Here is a 25,447-nt window from a genome sequence, read left to right as displayed (position 1 = left end):
CAAGATGTAGAGATACAGCCCCTGGTTTAGGCTTCTTTAATTTATTTTAACGCTGAGTAAAGATTTCTCCATGTAATCATGTTCCAAGATGAAAATGACTAAAGTCAATTTTCCTGTCTTCATCTCTTTTTATTTTAATTTGTGATTCAGTGCGCACGCTGAAGTGTAGCCTCAGGTCTGTGACATCTGAGCTAACGTTACGCTAACAGGTGCAAACAGGTCAGGCTTAACTCTTCCCTGTGGGAGACAGAGGAGGAGATAGAGACTCATTGCTGGGAGCATTACTTCATGTCTGATAGCCTGTACGTATCTAAACCCAGCCTTAAGGCAGAGAGGGGCCAGTTTGCAGATATTCAAGTATGCAGAGTTTATTGCCACGGCAACTGGCTCGTCTCCCACGGTAACCCAGTTTTCAAGTTCTCCTGAAGTCGAGAGTGACGGCAGTCTCTCGCCAGCGTCACTGAAACTCCACATTGTGTTGGTGTGAGACAGAAGGGGATGGTGAGAGTTAAATGACTGATGTGAAGCCAGCAGTGACTATTATAATAATAGTTTCACATTTTAGACAAATCTGTCATGTCTAGAAAATGAAATATAAATGAGGCTGTGCTCTTTGCTTCTTTTCAGGCACTCTTAAGTTAGTGACAGTTCGGTTTTTGAATAATATTGTCCAGTGAATACATTTTTACGAAGACAAATGGAGCATTTACCACATTACACATAGACGGGACATGAAATATTTTCTGTACTATGATGTGAACGAACTAATATTTATCAAGATTCTAAAACACAGGTACATCTAAACACAATATGCGTGTTCATATCTCATGTCTACCTGCAATCAGCTATTGAAGAATTGTGCTGCTTTTTAATGTAGTCAACACAAAACACAATCAAGAGTGCTCTTTTTACAATGTTTTATACCAACACTGTGTAGGCAGCATGATAAACGAATGAAAAAGACCGCTGCAGGCACTGAGGATCCATAAAGCTCCACTTTATTCTGTCTAGTCAGGTTCCTTATTGTCTTCATTCTTCAGTGTGTTAGGTGTTATCCACAGCAGGATGAGCTTCTCTGTGCATCTCACTGAATTCTGTTATTTTTTTGTATAGTTATTTTGAACCGAGTCTGGGTGACTGTGTGAGTCTCTTTTGTGTTCAGAGCTTCCAAACATGACTCATCACCTCAGGTCCCTCTATTCAAAACTAAACCACAAAGAAGCAAAGGAGATTTAAACAAGAATACAAAGACGGGAGAAGAAGCCAGAGAAGAGGACTGAAGGTGATGGCGATTTTCACTTGAAAATAAAGCAAAAAGGAGTTTTAACAACATTCACGCACTTTGTTGATTTTGTTGTGTATGAATTTCCAGGAGGCTTGTTGCCTCTATGGGACCATAAAAGATTAACACAAATAACATAAGTACAGACTGTAGAAGCAAAAAGAGTGTGCAGCTACACTCACAGTTCTGAGAAGATGAAATTAGGCAGAGCTTTGATCTAAAGGCGAACAATAGCGCACTAACATGCTCACAACAACAGTGTTAACATGATGTTGTTAGCAAGTGAATATGCTGAGCTCATTATCGCCAAACAGAAAGTCCTGAGGCTGATAGGAAAGCCATTAGTTTGGTTAATGTGTGGTCATTATTCAAAGTATTAGTGAGAGGTGAAGTTTCAACATTGACTTGATGATGATGTCCTTCTCTTGTTGTTAATTAAACCTCATCTGTGTATCAAAGTTAAATATTTATAGGCGTTTTTGAGATTGTCATTGGTACGCTGCAGTTTAAAGTTGGAAATGCTCAGACATAGTGTTGCCTGCTATTATTGCCAATGAAATCTCATCTAGCATAATAAACAAAGAAAAAAAAAAAACACCAAATGGTCATGATACTATGTAAAAAGCTTTTCACTGGAGGAGTCTTTAAAGTGACATTTCCAACAGCGCTTGAATGGGAGAATTTCTGTAGCTCTCATGTGCAATTTTATTGAATTTCCTGTTGTAACACTTTCTCCAATCAGTGACCTAGACTTTAAATAATTTCCAAGCATCACCCTCAGTCCCACTGGTTTCCACTGGAAGTGATCTTTTAAAATTACGGGATGACCAAACTTATTAGAATTCATCCTCTGTACAAAATTTTGTGCTTGTGTCTTGAGGACATATTTCACTAAATAAGTAAATATCTTCACTTCATGGTTGCGCCAGGAAAAAAGTCAGTAAAATTCACTCCTGGGTACCATGAATGTTAAATTCCAAGGCAAGACATCCAACAATTGAGATAAATCAGGTGGTGGTCCAACCGACCTGATATCGTCCTCCCTAGAGCCGTGATGTTAGTGTGGCTAAATGCAGCCAACCTCCTGATCAAACACACAGCAATCACAATTGTACTGAACCTGTCTTGTTAGCACAACTGCCTGAGGTGAAATCTAAATGAAACAAGCCCACAGAATGTGTGATCAAAACCGTCCTGCTCATTAATGAAAATGTGCTGTTAATTAGAGCTCCCTCTCTGAGGGCGGTAGGATTTGGAGAGGACATTGTAGTGCCAAGACTGATGTCCAAAGGCGCAGAATTATGATCCACTCTGTGTCAGAGTCTGCTCATTCTGCTCTGTACAATATTTCACTTACACCAAAAGCACGTAATAGTGGCAACAACTATCAATACATGGCAGCACCTAGAATTGCATCAGTGCTTCTCAGCACAGTAATTGAATCTTATTCGCTTTACAGTGATATTGGAATATTGCAAGGCTTTGCATTGGATTGCATTAGATTGTTAAGGTGTTCCTAATAAACTCAGTGTAAATGCGCATGTATGGTATAAAACGACATTCTCAGTAAAAACTATATCCAAATCACACAGAAACGGAACTGCACATGCAACAGAATGGATAAGTGTTTTTCCCTTTCTCCAGCCACTTTTTAAATCTGACTGAACAGCTTCTATCCTTGATTGATCCTCTCTCACCCCTGAGTGAAAAAGCAGTATGTTGAGAGCTATAATTTCATCACATCTGCCTCCTGCAACACAACGGGGGGCACACATTCAGCACATTCAACCTGGTTAGAACAGCAGGGAGAATTCCTGTCATTTTATATAAGTGGAGTCTACAGACAGCACTGCTGTTTTTCTCCTTCAGCACAAAAATGTGGAAAAAAAGAGAAAAAAGCATGATGTGTGTATGCTTGTTTCTGCTGAGCTAGGATTACAATTAAATGTTTTAATGGGAAATATCAGTGGCCACTAACAGCAGGTTAATACATTAAGCTTCATGTTATGCCTGTATATACACAAAAAACAAAATAGCTTAAAATGGGATTGTGTGCAACAAAAAAGGAAATGACAGAGCCAAGGTGGAAAATCATAAAATGAATTGTGCGTGCGTGCGTGATGCCGCAAACAATGGCTCTGGTAACTTTGACAATGACTTAATGATCCTGCACAGCAGGCTGACAGACCCGCATTTGTGCAAAAGAAAGTCTTTGGAATTGTGAGTTGATGTCAAAAGACAAGTTGAGTGTGTGATATTTGAGAACAAAAGACTGAATTAAGCAATGGAGGTCTAATGAACCTCAGTCAATCAAGTAAACACACAGCAAGAGCTGCAGTCGCACACACAAAGGAGTTGATCGCTTTGCCATTTACAACTGATTAACTGACTAAGATCATTGATCACTCAGCCTCTTTGTGGTTGGTGGCATTTTGAAGAGACTATGAAGCGACAGATGTTTTTCACAACTGACCATGACACCTCAAGAGAATTTCCATTAGGGAAACACAGCATATTCTATACAATGTGTAGATCAGAGATTATTTCATAATGAGGTTGGGCCAGAGGAAGGCATAATAGCAAAAAGCCTAAAGTAGAGTCTGACCAAAAAAGCAGTCCCCTGGAAAACCTCTAGTTAATGTGGCAAACTACATTGCATTACAAGATCCACTTCTGAGCTAATTTACCAGCTGTACTAGCATTACTATAAAGCTAGGCTCATTTTCTATTTAGCTTTTAGGAATGTAAGAGTAGCTTTAAAAAGTAGCTTCAAATGTAAAAAAGACTCCAGCTGTGGCATACTGCTCTACAACTGCTACTGTATGTAGTTTCAAAAGCTGCATCTTCCATTTGACTTAAGGCCCATAGTCGAGATGATTTAACAAACTACAAAGTTGACTGTAAACAGTTGCCTATCTACACATTAAGGAACCAAGGAGTTGTTTCAAGTCCAACAGTCTCTCTTCTTTTAGCTCTGTTTTGGTCTTCAAAAAGTCCGGAGGCAAAAAAAAGATTCTTCAGCTGCTGAATTCTCAACTTTTACTCTAAATATGATCACAATTTATTAAAAAATAACCATGCTATATTCAAAAAGGATCTTGAAGATCTAATGGTTGAGGTAATAAATTCATTAAGAGAAAGTTTACACAGGCAACCAATCAAGTGTGAAGTAGGGTCATTTTCTCATAGATTTCTATACAATCAGACATCTTTACGGAATCAGAGGAGCAGCCCCCTGCTGGTCATCAAAGGAATGCAGGTTTAAGGTACTTGCGCATTGTCTTCACTTTTCAGACTTACAGGGGACGTCCATATTTTATATTCACTGCATGGGAGTGACCTCTTTCATTCCTCACTACAAGAGTCACTTGATCCATTGTTGACATGAAAATATGAATTACTACAGCTTTGCATATTATAACAACCAACTGTTGTAACAGAGAATAACATCAGAATCAGATCCAGCTTGAAGAAAAATGAAATTTTCATTCAAATTACTTCAAAAATAACAAAATTATGGGTGCATAAGAAGGTGTAAATTTTCAGCAACTTAACAGCTTTCAGATGAGTAAACAGAGATCTGCAGATGTGTCTGTTTGTTACTGACTTGTCGCAGGGGGCACTGCATAATTCATGGAGGACAACTGCGTCGACAGTTGCACTGCTTTTGCATAACACTGCATTGCACTTGGCACTCTGCACTGAGGGAACATCTTCTTGAGCAATGTCCAGCGTTACATAAACCTGAGCTACGCAGCATAACAGCAGCACAGTGATGGAGTGGGTTATAAATAGAGCTCCTTTTTGTCCAACTGCCCACGCAGGTAGCTGACACCTGCATACTTTGCTGCAGGGCGGGATTTATTGTATAATATTAGTGCAGAAGAACGGTTCATGATTTTTAGGGGAAGAATGAAAGAAATGATAAGACGAGAGACAGATGTTAAGTGGAAGGAAGGAAAGGCCTTTTATGGAGTGCAAGGAAAGAAGTGCTCCCTTCATTTTCTTGTCCTCATTTCTCAATCCAACCCCCTGAAATCTCACATTTCATTCTCTATATTTTTCTGATTTTTGTTCATTACCTCCCCCAATCCCCTCCCCCCTGCAACATTAGACTCTCTCACCCACTCTCTTTTTCACTGGCATCCTTTGAATTCTGTAACTCTTTGCCTTCTGTACCCACATACATATATACTCCCTCTCTTTCTCTCTCTCTCTGTAAGCCACTTGTTACCATGGCAACCCCACAATGGGCCTTATAAAGCTAATAAGTAGAGAGAGCAGGAGGGATGAGCAGAGTAGCAGAAGAAGACGGAGGAGGGAAAAAAATACAGAGAAATTAAATGGAAAAATAAATGGCTGCCAATCTATTCCTGGTGTTGGAACTTCAGGCACAGAGAGCGAGAGAGAGAGAGAGAGATGCAGAGAAAACAGAGAGAGAGAATGAAACATGTAAAGGTGCACACGTTTACAGTACATTATTGGCTCTACAAAGTGTTTGTCCTAAGATATTCAGTTTACTGAAATTAGAAAATATTCACATTTTAGCAGGCGGAATCAGATCATTAAGACTTTTTTTCTTTAAACAACTGTTCAAAATGATTATTTGATTAAAAAAATAGAGGCTGACAACTTAATAGCTGATAACTAATCAATCAAGAAATCATCGCAGCTTTATCTTCAACAGTAAGTTGCTCCACTCAACCAAATACAAATAAATACCAACATGTCAGTTTCACACTTGTTCTATGAATTAAATCAATTACAACTGAATTAAAACATTAGTAGATTCAAGAAAGTGAATGTATTTCTCAAAAAGAAAAACTACTGTTCACCAAAAAACTGGGAACGAACGATTTACGAGTTAACTATTTGAGATGATTTACCAGATCCAGTGTCCCAAAGTGTTTAGCACAAACTATAAACAAACAATACTTTCATTATCCAATAACTGGCTGCACAATCATCACAGGATCTGCAGCCTGCTGGAACAACAGGTTTCATATCTTTGGTGAGGAGATGATTTTTGGGTAAAATTGCCAAATGCTGAATGTAAACCTTTAGCGGTTCTACAACAAAATGAACCGCCGTTATGTGAACTGACATTCCTGACACAGAAGTCTTGCCACTCATTAAGTGATTAAGTATTGTGACAGCACTTCTCACTAGGTTAGTGTGGATATATTGGGTCCATTTTATATTTTCCACACCACAACCATGTATCCACAGTTACACCACTGATTGGCTCATTCCACTTTCTTTATTACTAAATAAATAATCTTTCTCTGGCATTTTGTGTCTTTTCCCATCTTTGTCACTGTCTATTTGCTGGGATAATGACTGTATCCACTTAGCATTTCTGACTACACAGATTATTTGCTCCCATTATATTTATGTAGAGGTTAAGGAGTTGAGAGTCAAAAACGGAGATTTCCAACACTGTGATCAATATTTGCTACTCAGTCTTTGTCCTCAGAAGACATCAGTCAGACATCAGTGTCAGGCTCGACTCATTATGTAGGTTCAAGAGGGAAGTAACACAGTCTTGTTACATAAATTTCCATAGCAATGCTTCAATAGGAATAGCAGATGAAGACGTCTCATTCAGTTTTAGGTCTCTGTGTCTGTGCACCTGTGGATTGATAATGAATGTGTTTTTCGTTTGAGGCTCTACCCAGATCAAAGTCTAGCTGGGCCTCTGAACTGCTCCCGGATGAAACACAAACGCACACATGCTCGCGCACGCACGCACACACACACGCACGCACGCACGCACGCACGCACGCACGCACGCACACACACACACACACACACACGATGCCTCCTGCTTGGTCGACTTCCCCAGCTTTGCCTCTTCCGTGGCTGCCTGATGGCAGCGGGTGTGTGGGACAGTTGGACTGAAACCCAGGTGAGAGAAGGAAGTATTAACAACTACGTCACCAGCTAATGATCACCAAGGCCACCACTTTACCATGACAACAAGGAATCTCATCTCTATGGTAACACTAGTGGGTGACTAGGATGTGGTACTAGGGAAATGAGGGTCAGGGGTGAATTATGTCATGAACCAGTGGTTCCAAAGTGTGGAGGGAAATAACTCTCATCAACAAGGTTAACTGTATTGATAATAAATATGAAAATCATCAATATCTGTTCATGTACATTTTAGAAAGTTTAGCACCCAACTAGAAGAAAACAATTGTTTTTATAGGAGCATATAATAAAAAGGAATTCACAGGGAGCCATATGTGGTAATCAAGAGCCCGTGATATGAAATATAATGTGCATAGGATGAGAAAACACCTCATTCATTACTTGGAATATTCAACATGGAGGAGATAAGTTTGAAACTCAGAGGGGAAACATCTTTAGACTGCGTGAAAATTGTATTCTTTGGGATTTGTTCTATTCTTGAACAAATACAATGCTCTAAATTAATTAAAAACGTCTGTATCCACAATTCTGAATGTTTGAAAGGAAAAGTTAGTTTTGTTTTTTCTCAGTGGAATATATAGATGTGCACAAATATTAGGCAACTAAATTACCAAAATAATTTTTCCAACTCTGTTGTTTATTCTCAGTTTTTTAGTGTGTGTAACAAATAACAAAACATGTTTGGCTTTTCAAATATATTTGCCAATGAAGCCCCTGCTTTTTTCCAATATCTGTGATGAGCCTTTCATCCATGGAGTCTGTCAGTTTCTTGATGTGTTCACAAAACCTGTTGACTGAAGCAGCAAATACAGCCTCCTGAATGCTGTTCAAAGAGGAGTGTCATCTTCCTTCACTGTAAATCTCCTGTTTGAAAAGGGCATAAAGGTTCTCAACAGGATTTAAGGCAGGTGAGGAAGGGGTTCAGGTCACTATTTGGTCACCTTACAAGACTTTGCTGGATAGTGGACATTTTCCTGTGAATTTCCTGCCACTTGAATAAAGTATGATAAAACGTCCAACTAGTTCATTCCTAATAAGCCTTCTGTACTCTGGCCATGTCTCTGAGCTCCTGACACCTTGTACTTCTGGACATTAGAGGTAGGTTTCTGGTAGCTCTATGTTTGATTTGCATCTCCTTTCCTCCATGCGTTGTGTCTGACTATTTTCAACAAAACATTTCTTCCAACGGGAAACTCATTTTGCAATCTTTTACTTTTCAGTGTCAGTTAAATCTCTTTTTTTCAGTTTTTTTTAAGCCAAGGTCAGAATACTTACTTGCCTAATATTTTTGCACGCAGTGTAGAGGAAAATAACAGTGTTTCATCTGGTATGACAGTAAAAAGGAATCCCAGCTGAACTATCACTACCACTATGTTTTGATGATACATTGAAGCTTAGTTTTGAAGCCTTGAGATCCACTAGTTAAAGACATCACATCAAAAAAAACTCACAAATGCTCCTTTTCAAAGCAAACCCATAAAGACTGTAATTTATATAATTTATTTAATAGTAATAATCTAATTTAATAACAACAAGATCCTTAATGCTCTCTCACCTAGAATTCAAAATAGTTAATCAATTCTATTACAAAGTGGATTTGTTTGCAGGAGCAAAGTAAATCCTTTCACCTCATCATAAATTTGGCAGGTTTTGATAGGTGAATTTCGGCTGTTGACCAATTGATAGTATGTGTTTTTCTGGGATACGTGCTTTCTATATATTTTCTTTAGCTCAAGAATGTTAAACAGAATGAAACCATATGTTGAAACGTTTACTTTAGCCATCATTCATCACAGGTTGACCTGTGGGTTAACCTACAGGGACTAGAGACCTTCTGGCTCCCTCTTTCTCTCTTTCTCCTCCTCACGCGATGTATCTTAATGTATGCCAGATGTTGAAACCTATAAAGATCTAGTCATTGTAACCCTCTTCATTCATTCACCGCATGATGCTTGAATCACGAGCTCGTCCGTATTAAATGTACTCTTAATTTGATCTACCTGTGTCATCTCTTCATTGATGAACATCCACCTTCAGATCAACATCATTTCACCAATAGCAGGCCTTCTTTGTACTGAACAGGGAAAAGGGAAAGGGATCTGGAAATTCATGTTCTGTGGCTTATTAGCTGCAGCTATTTTTTATTCATCCCTCCTCTGTTTCTTTTAAACTGAACTAATGAAGAAGAGGAAACAGTTTGTAGTCACTTACTGTATGAGACAACAACTGGTGGGATTCTCACAAAAGGCTGCAGCTCACATGCACCCAGATATGGTTTTAAATATTTTAAAATATCTGTGAATAGATGCATGTTTAACTTCTACATTTTTTTTCTGAACTAACATGATGCAGTAGACTTCTTCTATACTTTCTGTATATTCTGATTCTCTTAGAAACGACCCAGCCTTTAAGGTGTGCTCTCCACACCTTCCACAGTCCAGCTGAGTCCAGCAGTTCTGTCTGAGATGTGCTGTTAGCCTCTGAGGTGCTTTCCTCTTGGCTTTGGCCTCCACTATGACAGCAACAGAAATATGATCTCAATTTCCTGAGATCCAGGGCAAAAGGATTACAGCTCCTTCGGTTCCTAGGCTGAAATAGTTTAAACAACACTTGCACTAAGCGAAAAAAGACAGCATGGAAGTTGAACTTCAACACAAAGGGGAAAAAAAAGATGGCTGAGTAGTGTTATATTAGTCAACTAAAATGTAAAAGGTAAAATACACCACAAGGCCAACAGAGCAGGAATATAATCTACTGACTTTCACAGTAAATGTGTACTTCATGGATTACTGAGTGGAGCTTTAAGTAACACAACCAGTCGTATGTGATAAATGTGCCATTTTAAATATTCTACAAAGATTTTCTATTTCCATTCATTTCAGCTCAAACTGTACAGCACTCCTTGTACACAGACGCTCTACAGAGAAAATGACCATATTTAGATACACTTTTTCAAAAAGGAAAAGACTCCTGGATACATTATGCCTTCATAGCTGCTAAAACGAAGAAGGACCAAGGACTTCTATCAGCGAGTGGACTGTCAGAAAAATAATCAGCAAATGTGTTCATACAGAGTTAATCAGTTAAGTTATTTGTGAGCCAAAAAAACATTAGTTGTACCTTTTCAAATGGAAATATTTACCACTTTTCTAAGTCGTCGAGATTAAACAGAATTTTTCTTGGGCTTTGGAGAGACAAACTGAGCAACTCAAATTTTGAGTTTCTTGAAGTTGTGATGGTCATTTTTCACACAATGTTCTGATATTTTATGGACCATTTCAGTGGATATTACTGCATTTCCGAGGTGGAAATGCTCAGACCTGGCACTAACTGCTTATTTTGCTGATTATATGTCATCCAGGATATTTTAAAAAAACACCCTATGGACATGAAACAAGACAAGAAACTTAATTTTTACCAGATATGATTGCTATCAGTATATAAACATCAAAAGGGTATACAAGCAGACAACCTGAAAACAAGAGTTTTGCTCTTATTATTACTCTTGTTGATATTTGTCTCTCTGCTGATTCACCTTTTCCACAAGGAGGTCAAAGGTCAGGTCATCCCAGCAGGGATGTTGGCTCCCATTTGTGGCTGAGAAACAGCCTTTAATACCACTGTTCTTGTTAGGGAATGAGGAAATGACAGCGAAGGCTGTTTCATGCTTTGGGAGTCTTACCTGTGAGTTGACAGTCGTCGTTGGAGCCTGCAGAGTCCTCTTGGTTGGGACTGAGTGGAGGGCTGGCAGGGGGGCTGGTGCTGAAGCTGGCGTAGCCCAGGGAAGAGCTCACCTCACTGGGCTCACAGCTGTGGTTGACCGGCCTCTGGACATCCAGGGAGGAGGACAGAGACGTGCGCTGCTTCGGCTGAATCCAAGACAGAAAGAAAAGAAGACCAAGTGTTAGAGAGATATAAAACTTTTTTTTTATTGTTTCTGCAGCACTTATATATAAACTATAGCATTTTACTTGCTCTTGTGTAGTAAAGATAAATGTTTTGTTACTTTGAATATGTTCTAAATGCACCGATTTTTGTTTGCAATCTGAATAACCCCAAATACAAAAATACCTGACAATTAAACACTTGTAGGTAAAAAAATTGCCGACATATTTTTAACTTACATTGAAGTTTCTCCTTCAGTATGTTGTGATTTATTTTTTTATGCTTTGTAGCATCAAATGTATATTTCTGACTATGCTTAATTCTGATAAATGCAGATTAAACTTTCTTACTACTCTGTTTTATTATGGCAAATTACATTTGTTTAATTTAGACTCTGCAAACATATTTATGTGGCCTTGCTACTATGAATCACATTCTTGGAACAATTCACACAGGATGCATAAATGGCGTCATATCTGGGCCAAAAGGCGGTTCCCAGAGGGTATACCGTCACATAATCAGCTAACATTGGATATAGCATGTCGGCATCAAACTATAAAATATCATCCAGCTATAACTGAACCAATCAGAAATGAGGTGTCAGGAACTCAAATAAGCACAGAGTGTGACTGTTTCTCATTTTAACCCATGTAGTGTTTCCCTGTAGTACACAACATCTGGGATGCCTTATGATGTGGCAAAGCTAAAAAGGAATCATGTTACTCGTGCTGTCAGAAAAGTAGAGTGGATTACCGGCACCTTACTCATCGCCTATGTATGTCAGTCAAGTAGTGAAATATTGCGAGCTATGACTAGTTGACGTTACTTAGTCTGTAATCCTCTACCAAGTCATGGTGGGAATTTATGACTTGGCATAAGTCTACAGGGAATTATTTTAGGTCAGTGCAATATCCTCCTATTGACAGAAACATGTTTTTGCTTGTATGCATGCACCTTAATTCTGACACTTAAACATATGTGTGACATGATAGAATATGTACAGTAGATATCCACATGGTGTTTGCAACGTGAAATTGGGATGCAAGAAAAAGAGAGATGGACAGAACTAAAAAAAGGAGAAGTGAGAGAAATAAGACACACAGTAAGAGCCAAAACGACTGCAAGTGAGTTATAAAGTGAGGCAGAGGACAACTGAAACTGTAGACTGGCATCTGGTAAACACATCTTACATAATGAGGCATTTGCAGCTCTCAACAACCTGCTGCTATGCTTCACAAACAGCTCAGGCAGTCAAAACCCTGCTGGCGTGTTCTGTGTTGTGTGTGTACATATGTGTGTGTGTGTAGGCAAAGTGAATCAATACAGTGAACCATAAATGCAAAATAGCATCCTGAAATATTGAAAGGCAGACACACAACAGGACAACCTTCATAAGACCTTCACTGTCTTCTGTGTGACTGAAGGCACAAAAACTGAACCCTGAGAGAAAAAGGAGGAGGGCAGATGAATAAAAAAGCAGATGAAAGCCGAGGAGGAGAGAACCCTCTTTTCCATTTATGGTGCATTCAAATTGGGTTTTGAAATAGTCGTCAGATCCGCTGAACTAAAATGAGATGGAAAACAAAAGCAAAACAAGAGCAGGGAAACAGGTTGAACAAGAGCAGGGGATGAAAAATTAAAAGATAATTTGGCAGGAGAAATTAAAAACTATCAAGGTGAAAAGACACTGAATTAATGTTAAAGCACTCTAGAAAGAAAAAACAGACAGAAATTGGAAAGAGGCGAGCATTTTAAGCGAGGCAGGAAGGATCCAGGCGAGAAGGAAGCTATGAAGAAAGACAGGAGGCAGGTACAGTATTCTAATGAAAGAAGCAATAAGGGAGAAATACAGGATAGAAAAAGAAGTCAGGTGGGAATCAGAATTTGGGATGGGAAAAAGGAAAGAAGGTCAAAATACGGAAGCTACAAATGATCAATCTATTAAAATTTAATGTGAAAACTTGAAATGCTCCAGGTGTTTTTATCATTAAAAACAGAAATGTGTCACAGGAATCGCTTAACATCTTAAAAGATAGGATTTCTAGCAGAGGATTAGGTGAGAATATTGACACCACTCACATGCCTGCGCAGTAAATATGATGCTTCAGTCAGTAAGCTAGCTTAGGAGGAAATCTACCATAATCACTTTTACATAGAAGTGTTGCTTTTACAGTTTTTGATGGAATTAACAAACAAGATGTAGCATGTTAATTAGCTCGTTTTTAAACTACTGGCTTTACCTTTACTTTACATTAAGCTAACCAGCTGTTTGTGCTAGTTTTGTTTTACTCAACAAACTTCTCATCGCATCAAGACAGCAAATAGTTTTCCAGTTTTCCCTTTAAAAGTATCATTAAAAATCATACATTGTCCCATAAGCTGATACAAAGATGTTTACATCTGTCATTTCTCAAGCACAAGTTACTTATTTTTTAAAAGCAATGTCCCCGCAACAGTAGGCAAATCCCTAGTGTTAGCGTGGTGTCCAGCTAATTTGGCTAACGTTACCATTAGCTTTGATTGTATGCCAACAGATCAGAGCTCTGTGTAAACTGTAAAGTTGATGGACATTAAGATATAGTGGGAAGTTGAAGAGCGATTTAAAATCAATAAATAAGGACTGAGGGGGTGAAGGTGCTTTTATATTGCCTGTTGTGCTCTGGTGTAACCTAAACAAAGCCAGTGTTTACATCTGTTTACTTCTCTCCTGCTCCCTGTGCTCGCTTATACTGCATATTAATACAAAAAAAAAGAAAAAAAAAAACCTCAATAAGGCTGTTCGCTCTTATATATTTTTCTGTTTCTGGTGTTACAACAGAACGGACCATGACTGAAAGAATGTGAATAGTGACTGAAACACAGCTCATTAAGACTACATGCTAACTGGCACTGTCACTTCACAGCTATTTTCAAGCTTTTACTCTGCACCATTAAACTGCTGATTTCATTGCTGCAACATTGTTTGACAAACTCATTTCGCACAATAGTTAAAAACAACTGCTGCATTGTGAATTCTGCATTATTCCAATGTGAAATCAATGCTCAGAGAGATAGTTAGAAACAATAAGAAGTCCTGGTCTCACAAGCTTAATCACATCTGTAAAGGGGCACAATATGTGAACAGAAACAAAAAAATTCCTTCGATAATAGCATGTATAGCTGAACCTGAGGGTCACTGATGCTGTGTTTTTGGTCTTACAAGTGGATAACTGAAGGCATTCTCACATGTTCAATTTCATATCCAGCCAATCCAACGGTGTGTATCTGGACAGACCATTTTTAACTGTCATATCCCTGTCCAGTATGTAAGCACCACAGGGACTCAAGTCACCACAGCACAACAGACCACAGCACAGTCACAGAAGAACTTTTTTTTCTCTGTAGACGGATGGCCAGTGGGGAATAACACCACAGCAGCAGCAACATCCAACAGAGACCAGGGATGTTTAAAGGACCAATGTATCAACCAGACAAGATCACAGCAGCCCAGAGAGTCAACGGGGAATAAAGACAATGATGTATGAGCCTTAAAGGGAATCACTCTGACTGGGCAAGAGGAGCGATGTTACACAAGCCAGCTGTCAAAACTATGTATTTTTTTCATTAGTCTTTTTATTGAATTTTGGTTTTAAAGAAATACAAAACAAGCCTAATCTTTATGCATTTTTATGAACTCATTATATGCAAAATAAGAGAGACAAAGCATAAAAAAAATCTAATTTTAATATTGAACCACTTCACACCATGTGCACGCATCAAACAGAACGTGTAGCATTTACTTTGCTGCAGGCTTAAAAGCAAAACAACCAGGACACAAAATGAGATGAAACAGTCATCAACCCAGAATGACTGAACTGCTGTGATGTGACCCAGTGGTATTTTTAAAGTGGAAGGTTGAGGCTGTGTGTGTTCTACTGAGAGCCATGCACGGTTTAATCAGTTTAAAGGCAGCTTTAACTATTAATTTTAAAACTACTCTTTATTGCTCTCTTTATTTCTGCTTTGTCACTGTGTATTTGCCTTCTGTTTCTTTCTAACAACTTCTCTCTAGATTGAAGTTTATTAAAAGCTCGTATACACACACACACATACACACACTCGTTGACACACATAACAACAACATATACGCATACCGTAGTGCTGGCTGAGGCTTAGTGTTAGCAATGAAAACGGACGGGAGGCTAATGAAGATGTCATGGCCGATTGGAAGGGGATTAATGAATGCAGACATGCAGATGTACACACAAAGACACACACATGCACAGGCAGGTCCTCCACGCCTGACTAAACTTCAGAAGAAACCATTTTTCCCGCCTGCAACAGCTTCCCTGGGGGAAAACATGTCGTTTAACACTTCACTAATGTGTCTGGGTGCTAATAAATGGCACAACCATTAGCAAAAAAAAAAAATAAATTAAATTTCACACAATAAAACGAGGTGAGACATGCTTTGCAGTTTGCTTGAAAGCTTCTTGAAAAAACTGAATCAAGCAATTGTGTGCTAATTTATGAATAAAGTGATAATTATCATAAAATGGTCGCGATTACCAGACAACATATTGCACAGTAGAAAGAGAGTTGTTCACTCCTGAAGAATGAAACTTTCATGAACTAAACTGAAGCAACATTTACTGGGCAAACTGTTGAAGCAAGGCTAAATAATATATATTAACTACACCAAAGAATGGGACTTACTCCAAGATATTGCTGATTCCTTTAATTCTCTTTTCTGGCTGTCAGCAGCAATTAAACATGAGCAGGGGAGGCAATTATAACTCAGGTCCTAATTGACATTTTCAGTTACTGGGGCAACTTGTCTTCTAATTACGTTTGCACAGAATTAGAATTAATGATGCTGAATATGGAGCATTGCATATGTCTGTTGTAGTGAGTATTTATTTTCTGTTCTCAACCTTTTTTGTATTCATTTCAGCTGCCTCACACGTCCACAGAAACGTAAACACACCAACTCAGAAGGCAAAATGCTCAGAAGAGCAGAGCAGACTGTGCATCAGCTTGCAGCGGAGGGAGACAGAACAATAGGATAGAAAATAAAAGGAGTAAACATCTAAACCTCCCTTTTTTCTCCCTCATTCATACACAAACTCGTAAGTGCAACTCTTAAAAGTATTACACTACTATTCGTCTGTTGATTTTGCACTGCCACTTTCTTCTGGTACATCTTGTGTTTGCTCCATTGTGTTATTTTGCCTGTTTTCTTCCATATTTTTATTTTAATGATGAAGCTTCATTTTGATTATTCTCCTCAAGAAGCTTTTTTAAAAAGTTTCTCTAAACTGACGCACTCAGACAATTTCAGCAACATTAACATATATAGTGCCCCCCTAATGGCTTAAACACGCCGTATGTGCTCGGGCGTAAACCTTCATCTCTCCAGACACACACATCCACAGTCAATGAAGTACAGTCATTTGGGGCCAAGTGTGCATCTTTGTGCACTTATAAACAGACCAAGAGTGACCTCGCGCACTGCACTGGAAACGCAAAAGCGCAGTCCAAAGATTGACTGGTGCCCACAAAAACTTAAAGTGTTTTATTTACGTTATTTATGTAATTTACATCCATTTGTTTCATTTCAGCTTAGTGTGAGTTTTCACTGCTGTTTTTAGCGTTTTCTCTGCTACTCTTTCTCCACTTGTGTATTTCACTCCAGTTTTATATGTCTGTTTCCACACACAGATCTTGTTCAATGGCTGATGGAAACAGAGACATACAGAGTGGAACAGTGAAGTGAGGCAACATTACAGGAATTGACAACAACTTGCTACAGACATTCAAAGAATTTTACACTGCTAGCAGGAGCTAATAGCTGTGGCTGGATTATTTGTAGTTGACTCTCGTGTACACAACCTTTCTGGTTGTAAATGAAAACAAAGGAGAGGGAATGGCACACAAAAACTTTAAAGATGCACTATATAATTTTTTCATTTTGAAAATTCAGGTGCTGCTAACTTGGCAGCCCTGGCTCGTTCCATCGTGTGGTTCCCTAATTGCAGGCTGGTCAGGTCGCTGTTGTCACGGTTCTCAATGTCAGTAAGCTTCCTCCCCAATGAGTCTCATTATTTCTATATTATGGCCACTTCTGTAAGTTTGCTGTAGCAGGACATGAACCAGTTCTCCACCTGCTACAGGTTCTAGCAGCTGCTTAGCTCGCAGCAGATCTCATAAAGAGCAGAACAAGGTGAAGGTACAGTCTGTCTTTGGGACAAGTGTCTAACCAGAGAGGCAACTGAATAACATCGAGGTCGGCCACAAAAGTGACCTGGTCATGAAACACAATGCAGTATAGACCAGGACTAGCTGATTAGCAGCTACTGAACTTTCAAAATGCAAAATAAAGTAAGAAAACATGATGTGCTTACATCGGAACAGTTCCTCAGTGAGTCATATTATATGTGGAAGGAGAAGCACTTCTGAGTAATACAGTCAAGTCCTTAAGTTTTTGAACAGTGACACAGTTTTCAGAATTTTGCTTCTGTACAACACCACAGTGGATTTGAAATAAAGGAATCAAAATGTATTTGAAGTGTAGACTTAATTCAAGAGGTTTAACAGAAATATTCTATTAAATATTTACAGACATTTTTTACAATATCTCTTTTTTTCACAGACTATAATGGAAATTAACAATTGATTGATAAAACAATGAACTGCTTTTCATAATTTCATGACATGTTACAAGATGTAGAGTTGGATTTGGATTTGGTATCTGTTCATGGAAACCTGCAACATGTGGTTCAAAGAGGTGTTGATTCAAGTGAATGAAGCCATCACTACGCTGAAAAAGTCAAACAGACCTATTAGAGGGAAAGTAGAAACTTTAGAAGTAGCCAAATCAGGAATGCATTCTCAAGACAAGCAAAACCAAAAGGCCTGGAAGACCACATAAAACAACTGAAGTGGCTGATGGCAAAATACTTTTCTCAGTGAAGAAAAACCTCTTCATAACATCAAGCCAAGTTCAGAACACTATCACTGTCAAAGTGTCAAAGTCCACGATCAAGAGAAGCCTTCATGAATATAAATACAGAGTTTACCCAACGGTGTAAAACCCTTTAAGATTCAAAAACAGAAAGGCCAGATTAGGCTAGAAAACCTTTAAAAGACACTTGCCCAGTTTCATTGATGATGTGACGGCTGACAAAAGTAGCAGGATGAATTCTGAAGAGTGTAGAGCTTACCTTCTGCTCAGATTCAGTCTAACGCTGCAAAACTGAAAGCATGTCAATCCAGAACATAAGGTGAAGGCAAACCAAGAACTTCTTAATGCAAAGAAATCAAATGTTCCTAAATGGCAGAAAAAGTCACTCAGCTGAGATTCTTTCGCTTCCAGAAGACAAAACTGAGGGAAGAAAACCCAATAATTAGCAACAACTAAAGATGGCTGCAGTAAAGGCCTGGTAAACAACATTAAGGGAGGAAACTCAGCAATCGGTGATATGTATAACCTTGAGCAGTCATTTACTGCAAGGGATTTCCATCAAAGCAATAAAAACTATTTAGAATCATTTAGTCCAATTACTATGGAAAAAAAATGACTAATTCTTGAACAACATATTTAAAAAGCCCATTGAATTAAAGCTGGGTGTCAACACTTCAGTCACATCTTGAATGGTATATTTCAGATACATTACGAGACAATTGTATGATTCCTCTGCCTAATGCATCACTTACCTAAATATCAGAGATCTTTTCTTGTGGTTTAACTGGAGACGTGCACCATTGGCCATAACATGAAAATTCCCCTTCACAAACAGTTTTTTAAATACAATTAAGACAAGAAATAGTCTGTGAAGGTGAAGATATCAAGCATTATTATACAGTTTTGTTCATATGTTTCCATATTTTAAAAAAGGAGGCTATGTTGGGTCAGTAGCTTGTTTTCCTTTGTTGCTGCTCTATATCCTGCACCTGTATCCAGCTGGGGTTGGTTTCCAACTTCAGAGCAAAGTGCTTGTTTTTTGCCACAGTTTCCACACATAAAAGAATCTTAACACGATTGTAAATGCTCTCGCTGGAATTCTCTGCTATCAGTCCATTTGTGTTTATTTATTCTTTCTTTCAGTCAGATAAAACAGCCTTTCATGTTATCCATTATCTTAAATTCTGAGAAATTCAGCAAACTTAACTCAATTTAACCTGGAGGCAATTTATCTTCTGTTGTTATCTGTTATGACACTTGAAAGCATTTTTTTCCCCACCAAACCTATAGTGGCACACCATTTAAAATGCAGTGCAGAAGCCAGAAGAGGCTAGCAGTCCTCTTGGCTCATAACTAATGATGTTTATAAACGGCATGATTTATTGAAATGATGAAAACACGTCATAAAAATCCTTTTAATACGGACAGAAAATACCAGGAAATTGATTGGATGTTAACTCCCTTTTGAGAAAATTTAGCATTAGCTTGAGTTAGGTCAATTAGCAGTGTAAGACCCATATCTCTCCTCTGGGGCCACTGGCTGGAAAAGCAAATCTCTTTAGTCATACACAAACACAAAAAGGTCTTTGAGCCGTCCCAGAGACTTCAAAACATTCAGGTACAGAGAGGCAACAATGACAATTGATAAAATGACCAGTCTAAGTCAAAGTAAACTGATCCTTTTTTCTTTCCTTCTCAATTTTTTCTTTCTTGCTACTGTTCTCTAAAGCCAAGCGTCGATCATGATTGTTTGTTGACTTTGCTGGCATGTGTGGTCTCACATACACAAATACACCACAATATGGGCTATATGAAGAGCTGGCACAGATACACGGACATATTCCTAGAAACGTAAAGCGCACATGTGCTGTAATTACAACACAGATCCAAGCAAATTTACTGGAAGATTAACTGACTGGAACAACGCTGTTACAAGGATAATCATGTATCTGTGTGTGCATTCAGCACAAACATAGCTTCAGTAGCTGACTGATTGATGAGTGTGAACAGATTAATGAGCTCTACATGCCAAAGTGATTGGTGAGCTGTCTGTTTCTGTAAGTTTATTTAAGCGTCTGAAGATTTTCTGCCAAAAGAATATGATGATTCCACAAATCAAAAGTTGTTGAAATGGTGATCAAACAGTGTTTATCCCACATTAACATACCTTGATGTGAAGCCTGCAGCTAACATCAATTATATTTCATATATTAATTTTTACGTCTCTACATTATTTTGTTTGGTTATTAATTTAAGAGTTTGGTCTAAAATGCTGTAACGTAAGAAAATGTCCATCACAAATGCCCAGAGAGTAAGGCAATATCTTTAGCTAGCACATTCTACACAAAACTACCTGCTATGTTAAAAAACATTTTGTGGTAGCTGACAATTAAGCCTAGGTGTGCTGCTGAGTTGTTGAACAAATTGATGATTCACAGCGAAGTTAATAGCACAAGCCGCTCTTGTACATGAGTCTCATAAGAGGCATTTTATTTCATGCAAAAAAAAAAAAAAAAATAACAACAATACTTCAGGGTCCTTTAACCCTCTAAACTCCAAAATCCAGCCACAGGATTGAAAGTTATCTTTGAAAAACAAAACAAAACACTATTTGTCAGGGCCAAAAACAAAAACAGCCACAAAACAAAAGGAATAATTTGATTTTCAACTCTCAGACGGTCCCTGAACTACTCATCTGTAATGAGCTGTTCTGTTAGAAAACCTAACCACATCGAAGCTCAAAAGCATGATAAATTTCGCATTGAAATACTACAAATAATCCTACGAACCAGATTCTACAACTGTGAAGCCATTAGTGGCTCAGCTGCAACCAACAGTCATGTGACCAAATTAAGGGACTTTTATGCTGAACTGCAGGCAAATCAGATTGGAGGGAAGTTAAAAATGTAAGTAAAATATTTAAAGTATGAAGAGTCACCATTTTTTCCCAGTACTGGTAACATCCGAGGGCATTTGAAACATTTTTCTTTTTTATGTCATTATAACTGTGTCATACTGAAGAGAAGACATTTGTGATTGTTCTCTCTACTTCTAGTCACAGTTGTGCTGTTTCAAGGACTTTATATTGTAATGAAATATAATCCCACAGTGAGTAAAAATGTGACAGGGGCAAAAAACATTTAAAAACTGGTTGGAGTTTAAAGGATTAAAAGTAACGCCAGTGTTTTATAATCTAAGGTAGCTCTTGTAGCAAAGAGAACGCTAGATTTTGAATTGTTGGAGACTGTTAAAATACTGGAGGCATTTTTTTTTCCATGGGTTTATACTTGTTACATCATCTTCTTTTCCAATAACATCTGAGAGCTTTGGTGCTATTTCTGTTCATGAACAACACTCTTTTACTGATTTGAGTTTTTACAAATTTGTAGTGACATCTGATCCATCAGGGTATTTTTAAAATATATCTTTGGGCTGACAGGCTTTTCTATGATGGTTCTATTTGTTTACTATAATTACACTGTGGTCTGAAGATTTCTTTACTCCATTCTCACATATCCTATTTGATCTGTGCCGCTCAAAAGAAACCACCTCTACCTCAAGCAGCTCTACAATCTATATCCTCTCTTTTCATTAAGGTGTGATTGAGTATAAGATTCTTTAGGTGTCTTTCTCAAGATCACCTTGACCGCAGTAATTCCACAAGGTGAAAGTATAACTCATTCAGTTTCCTGAAGCAGACCATCCAGAGGGATTTCTATCAAGCTTTGCGTGGTGAAAAATATAAATATCAATTATCTTGAAGCCTCAGTCACAAAATCCAGCTGGCCTGCCTTGTCTGCGCTCCTCTCTAAATGTGTAAATGTGGTCAGTAAAGCTATCTGCTCGATCAGATTGTCGCTGTGCGTGTTCTCGTATGCGTTCATACATATGTAGCAATGTGTTCAAGTGTGACGATAGATCTCAGTGTGTGCGTTGCATCCAATAATGTAAATCCATATGCATCTTCGTGGGTGTGTCAGGTCCAAACAACTCGCCGTCACACTTGGAAGGTAACAATAAAACAGAGAAGCTGCACTCTATTAATGAGCCACATCGCACACAGACTCTTAAGTTTCTACTTCTATACTTGCGAGGACTTTTTAACACACCCCCCGACTCCAAACGCTTAACCTATGCAACCTGCCTATCTTATACTACCAATCTGTTCTCCACTTTAAATTCATTGCTGTTATATTTGTACAGAGTAAGACAGACTATATCTTCTGCACCCTTCTGTTACTGCTCTATCAGAGCTTCTCCATTTTTTTATTCATTAAAAGAAAGGACATACATCATTGTTTGAATCCCACCTGCAGGACACACAATCACAAATTCGGAAATACGTTAAAAGGTTTTTAAAGCGTGGACCAAATATTTCTGTTAAGTGATGCATTTTGAAGAGTCTACTAAAGAGAATTCTGGCAATACCTTTAAAGCACCTCTAACTGGAGCTAAAGCAATGCTGTGAATTCCCTGGGCACGGACATCCTCACACTTTCAGCTGAAATCTGCATCCCATCTTTTCAGTCGAATTACTCACCAAGTATTTATTACAGCGAGTGTAGCGCATATCAAAGGACATTGCAAGCCTTGACCTTTCCAACAATGCTAGTTGCTTGTGTGTGCAATGAAGTGATGGTAATAAAACATGATCTGCATTAAATATATATTATTTATACTAAAGTCGTAGTTATAATCTACATTCAGCTGTGCATCCATCCTCACACCCATTAACTCGTGAACTCGTCACTCCATGAATACATTAATATTGAAATATGTTAATATCTATGTAATACAATTGTTGCAACATATTCATATATCTAGGCAATAATGTGTTAATATATCACAGGAAAGACCAGAACTGGAGCTCTGTAGTTTTGCTCGTTAAATATTTGTACGTATCAAACGAATAACGTTACGAGGACAAATCAAACTTCTGCAAACTAACATCTTTTCTAATTTCATCACCCATTTTCACACTTCTGCTTCTCAGTTTGCCACCTCTACAAGTAGGCTACTGAATGTGAATGCTTCAGTGAATAAAATAATACCCTTTATTTCCTTTAGGCACATGTTTTTCACAATTTCCAAGTCATACAAAATATCACCATTATGGTTGTGATATTGCCAGATTTCCGACAGTCTCTCCTACAGAATTATGAAAAAATATCTACACTGCCAGCACTTTATGGAGAAATACAAGCAAAAATTATGACAGTTTCATAATGCAAATTTGTTTTTCTGTTGATATAAATCTGGAAGTATTATCATATAAAATGATGGAAGATCTGGATAGCCCAGACTGTTCTAAAAAAACAAGATCCAGCATGTATGGCTAACCATAAAGCTAGTGAAATTACTTTGACAATCCCTCATGGCTCAGATGGTTAACGACTAAAAAGCACATAAGCACTTGGCACAGTATAAAAGTATGTGTGTGCATGTTTTTTTTTTACGTCTGATGTGACCATGTGATCACTTGAGATACCAGCTTCAACCTTTGAAGACACAAACACGAGTTCTGTCATGTGTTTTCAATAACCAAGAATTCTCATAGGCAAGTAATGGTTATTAAAATGTACTGCTAAGATACACACACATTCACACAAAAAAGCAAAGTAGGACACTAAGCCAGTGGGTATGAAAATGATAACCCCATGATGCAGTGTATGCATCTCAGTTCTTTTTCTTTTTCTACATCTTTCATCTCTTCTGTGTGTCACGTCCCATCTGCCCATGAATGCGATCAAGAGCTTGTGGAGATCTAACATGCCCTGCTGACAGTTTGGAAAAGTAGCAAAGGATAAAGAAATAAAAACGGCCCAAACACTGAGCCTGTAGCTTTGAGCTGACATAGCCTGTGTGATCTCTTCACACTTAGACAAAGTGATCACATGTGGTTGCTTTTTTTTTTTGATCAGATTGTCTGGTGGTCATTATTGCAGCACTATTAGCAGTCAATGAGCTGAATAATTTCTTTTAAACCTGGATTTAAAAAGCAAATTTACTCTGAACACATTTTCATGTACTGCAACAGCCTTGGGGAGGTTTGCCCCAGGGGGAGGGAGGCTTTGCAAACTGCAAAAAGAGACTATACCAGTGGGGTGACATTAACTCTACTAGTTTCCAGCACAGTCTTATTGGGTACTTCATTCAAAAATTCCTCTTGATTTGCAAAGAAAAACAGTAAAACAGTAGCAAATGAATTCAGAAATAAGGCTCAGGTCAAGAGTACTTACACAACTGCAATTTACATCTTCTGCTTGTTTCCAAAATTGAATTCAGCTCTGTGAGGTGGCACAGTGGTGTTTTCAGATAAATGTTAACGCACACGTACAATGGCAATGCTCTCATTCTGATGTTTAGCAGGTAAAGTTTAACGTTTTTTACTAGCTGGCTATGAAATTTATTTTCCCTCTCGCAAAATGCAGCAGTGTGTGATAAGGTAGTGATGTTAAATAGACAGAATATTATTGACAACCGCAAGGAATGTGTCCTATAAGAGGCTGCAATCAGATGTATTCATCTTTTTTATTTAAAGACTCCTAACCATTTAATTTTATTGCCGCTATGGTGAAGAATTATACATTTTTTCAACTGATTGTGAAACAGCAGCGAACCATCTGATTAAATCTTTATACGGTGTCACCCTCTTTACAACTATATGGAAATACAAGCCGTACTTTTCCTGAAAACCCCCTGTAGAAAGCTCAAAGCACCACATTAATATATTGACGACAGAGAAGACTGCAGTACGGCACTACAGCAGGCTCATGTATATATGTATTCTACTGTCTGCAACAGTCATGTATGTATTTGTGTTTATGTTAGTATGAGAGTTGGGTGTACAGTGTGCGCTGCTGAAATAGCCAGCGGGAGCATTAAAATGAAATGAAATGAATTCCACAGAATTAATTAGGAGCCATAAAATTGAACTCTGGTGCTCCTTGATTATGTGTGCTTCACATTGAGCGGTGGCCCGCTGGGCACCACATGCGATCCCTCTACAGACGTTAGTTAACATGCCAAAGATAGGCCTATGATGAGAATGGGGTGAGAGAGGAGCAGGGAAGGTAAGGAAACAAAGGAAAGGTGTTGAGGTGAGTAAAGGACATTCAGAGAGCAAGATGAAGGTCAGGTTGTGAAGATTAGCAGACTCTGTCCGTCTTCGAGAGACATTTCATTTTATTATCAGCCCTAAAACTCTTTGGTTAATAATCATAGTTGATTAGAAAACAATTGTTTTTATCCTGAATTCAAGTAAACTGCTGAAAGACGCTGATTTACAAGGCAATTATCAAGTCCCACTCACAATCATTTTTCTTCTGCCTCAGAGAATTGCTATTTTATGATTCACTGCTACACTAAACAAGCACTTGAGTTGGATATTTTGTCAGTGTTGT

General features: G+C 38.3%; 1 protein-coding gene across 7 annotated transcripts in view; it reads right to left on the bottom strand.

The window, feature by feature from the left end:
• anks1b (ankyrin repeat and sterile alpha motif domain containing 1B) overlaps positions 1-25,447 on the bottom strand; it is a 269,926-nt gene that overhangs the window by 75,722 nt on the left and 168,757 nt on the right. For all 7 annotated transcript variants that reach the window (XM_055006381.1, XM_055006380.1, XM_055006379.1 and 4 more), the window contains one exon: positions 10,899-11,085. In XM_055006381.1, coding sequence (XP_054862356.1) covers positions 10,899-11,085 — 187 coding nt within the window. The remainder of the gene's footprint in view (positions 1-10,898; positions 11,086-25,447) is intronic.

Source organism: Amphiprion ocellaris, chromosome 21 (genome assembly GCF_022539595.1).
Source record: "Amphiprion ocellaris isolate individual 3 ecotype Okinawa chromosome 21, ASM2253959v1, whole genome shotgun sequence".
Classification (NCBI taxonomy): Eukaryota; Metazoa; Chordata; class Actinopteri; family Pomacentridae; genus Amphiprion; species Amphiprion ocellaris.
This window is presented reverse-complemented; position numbering and strand designations above follow the sequence as displayed.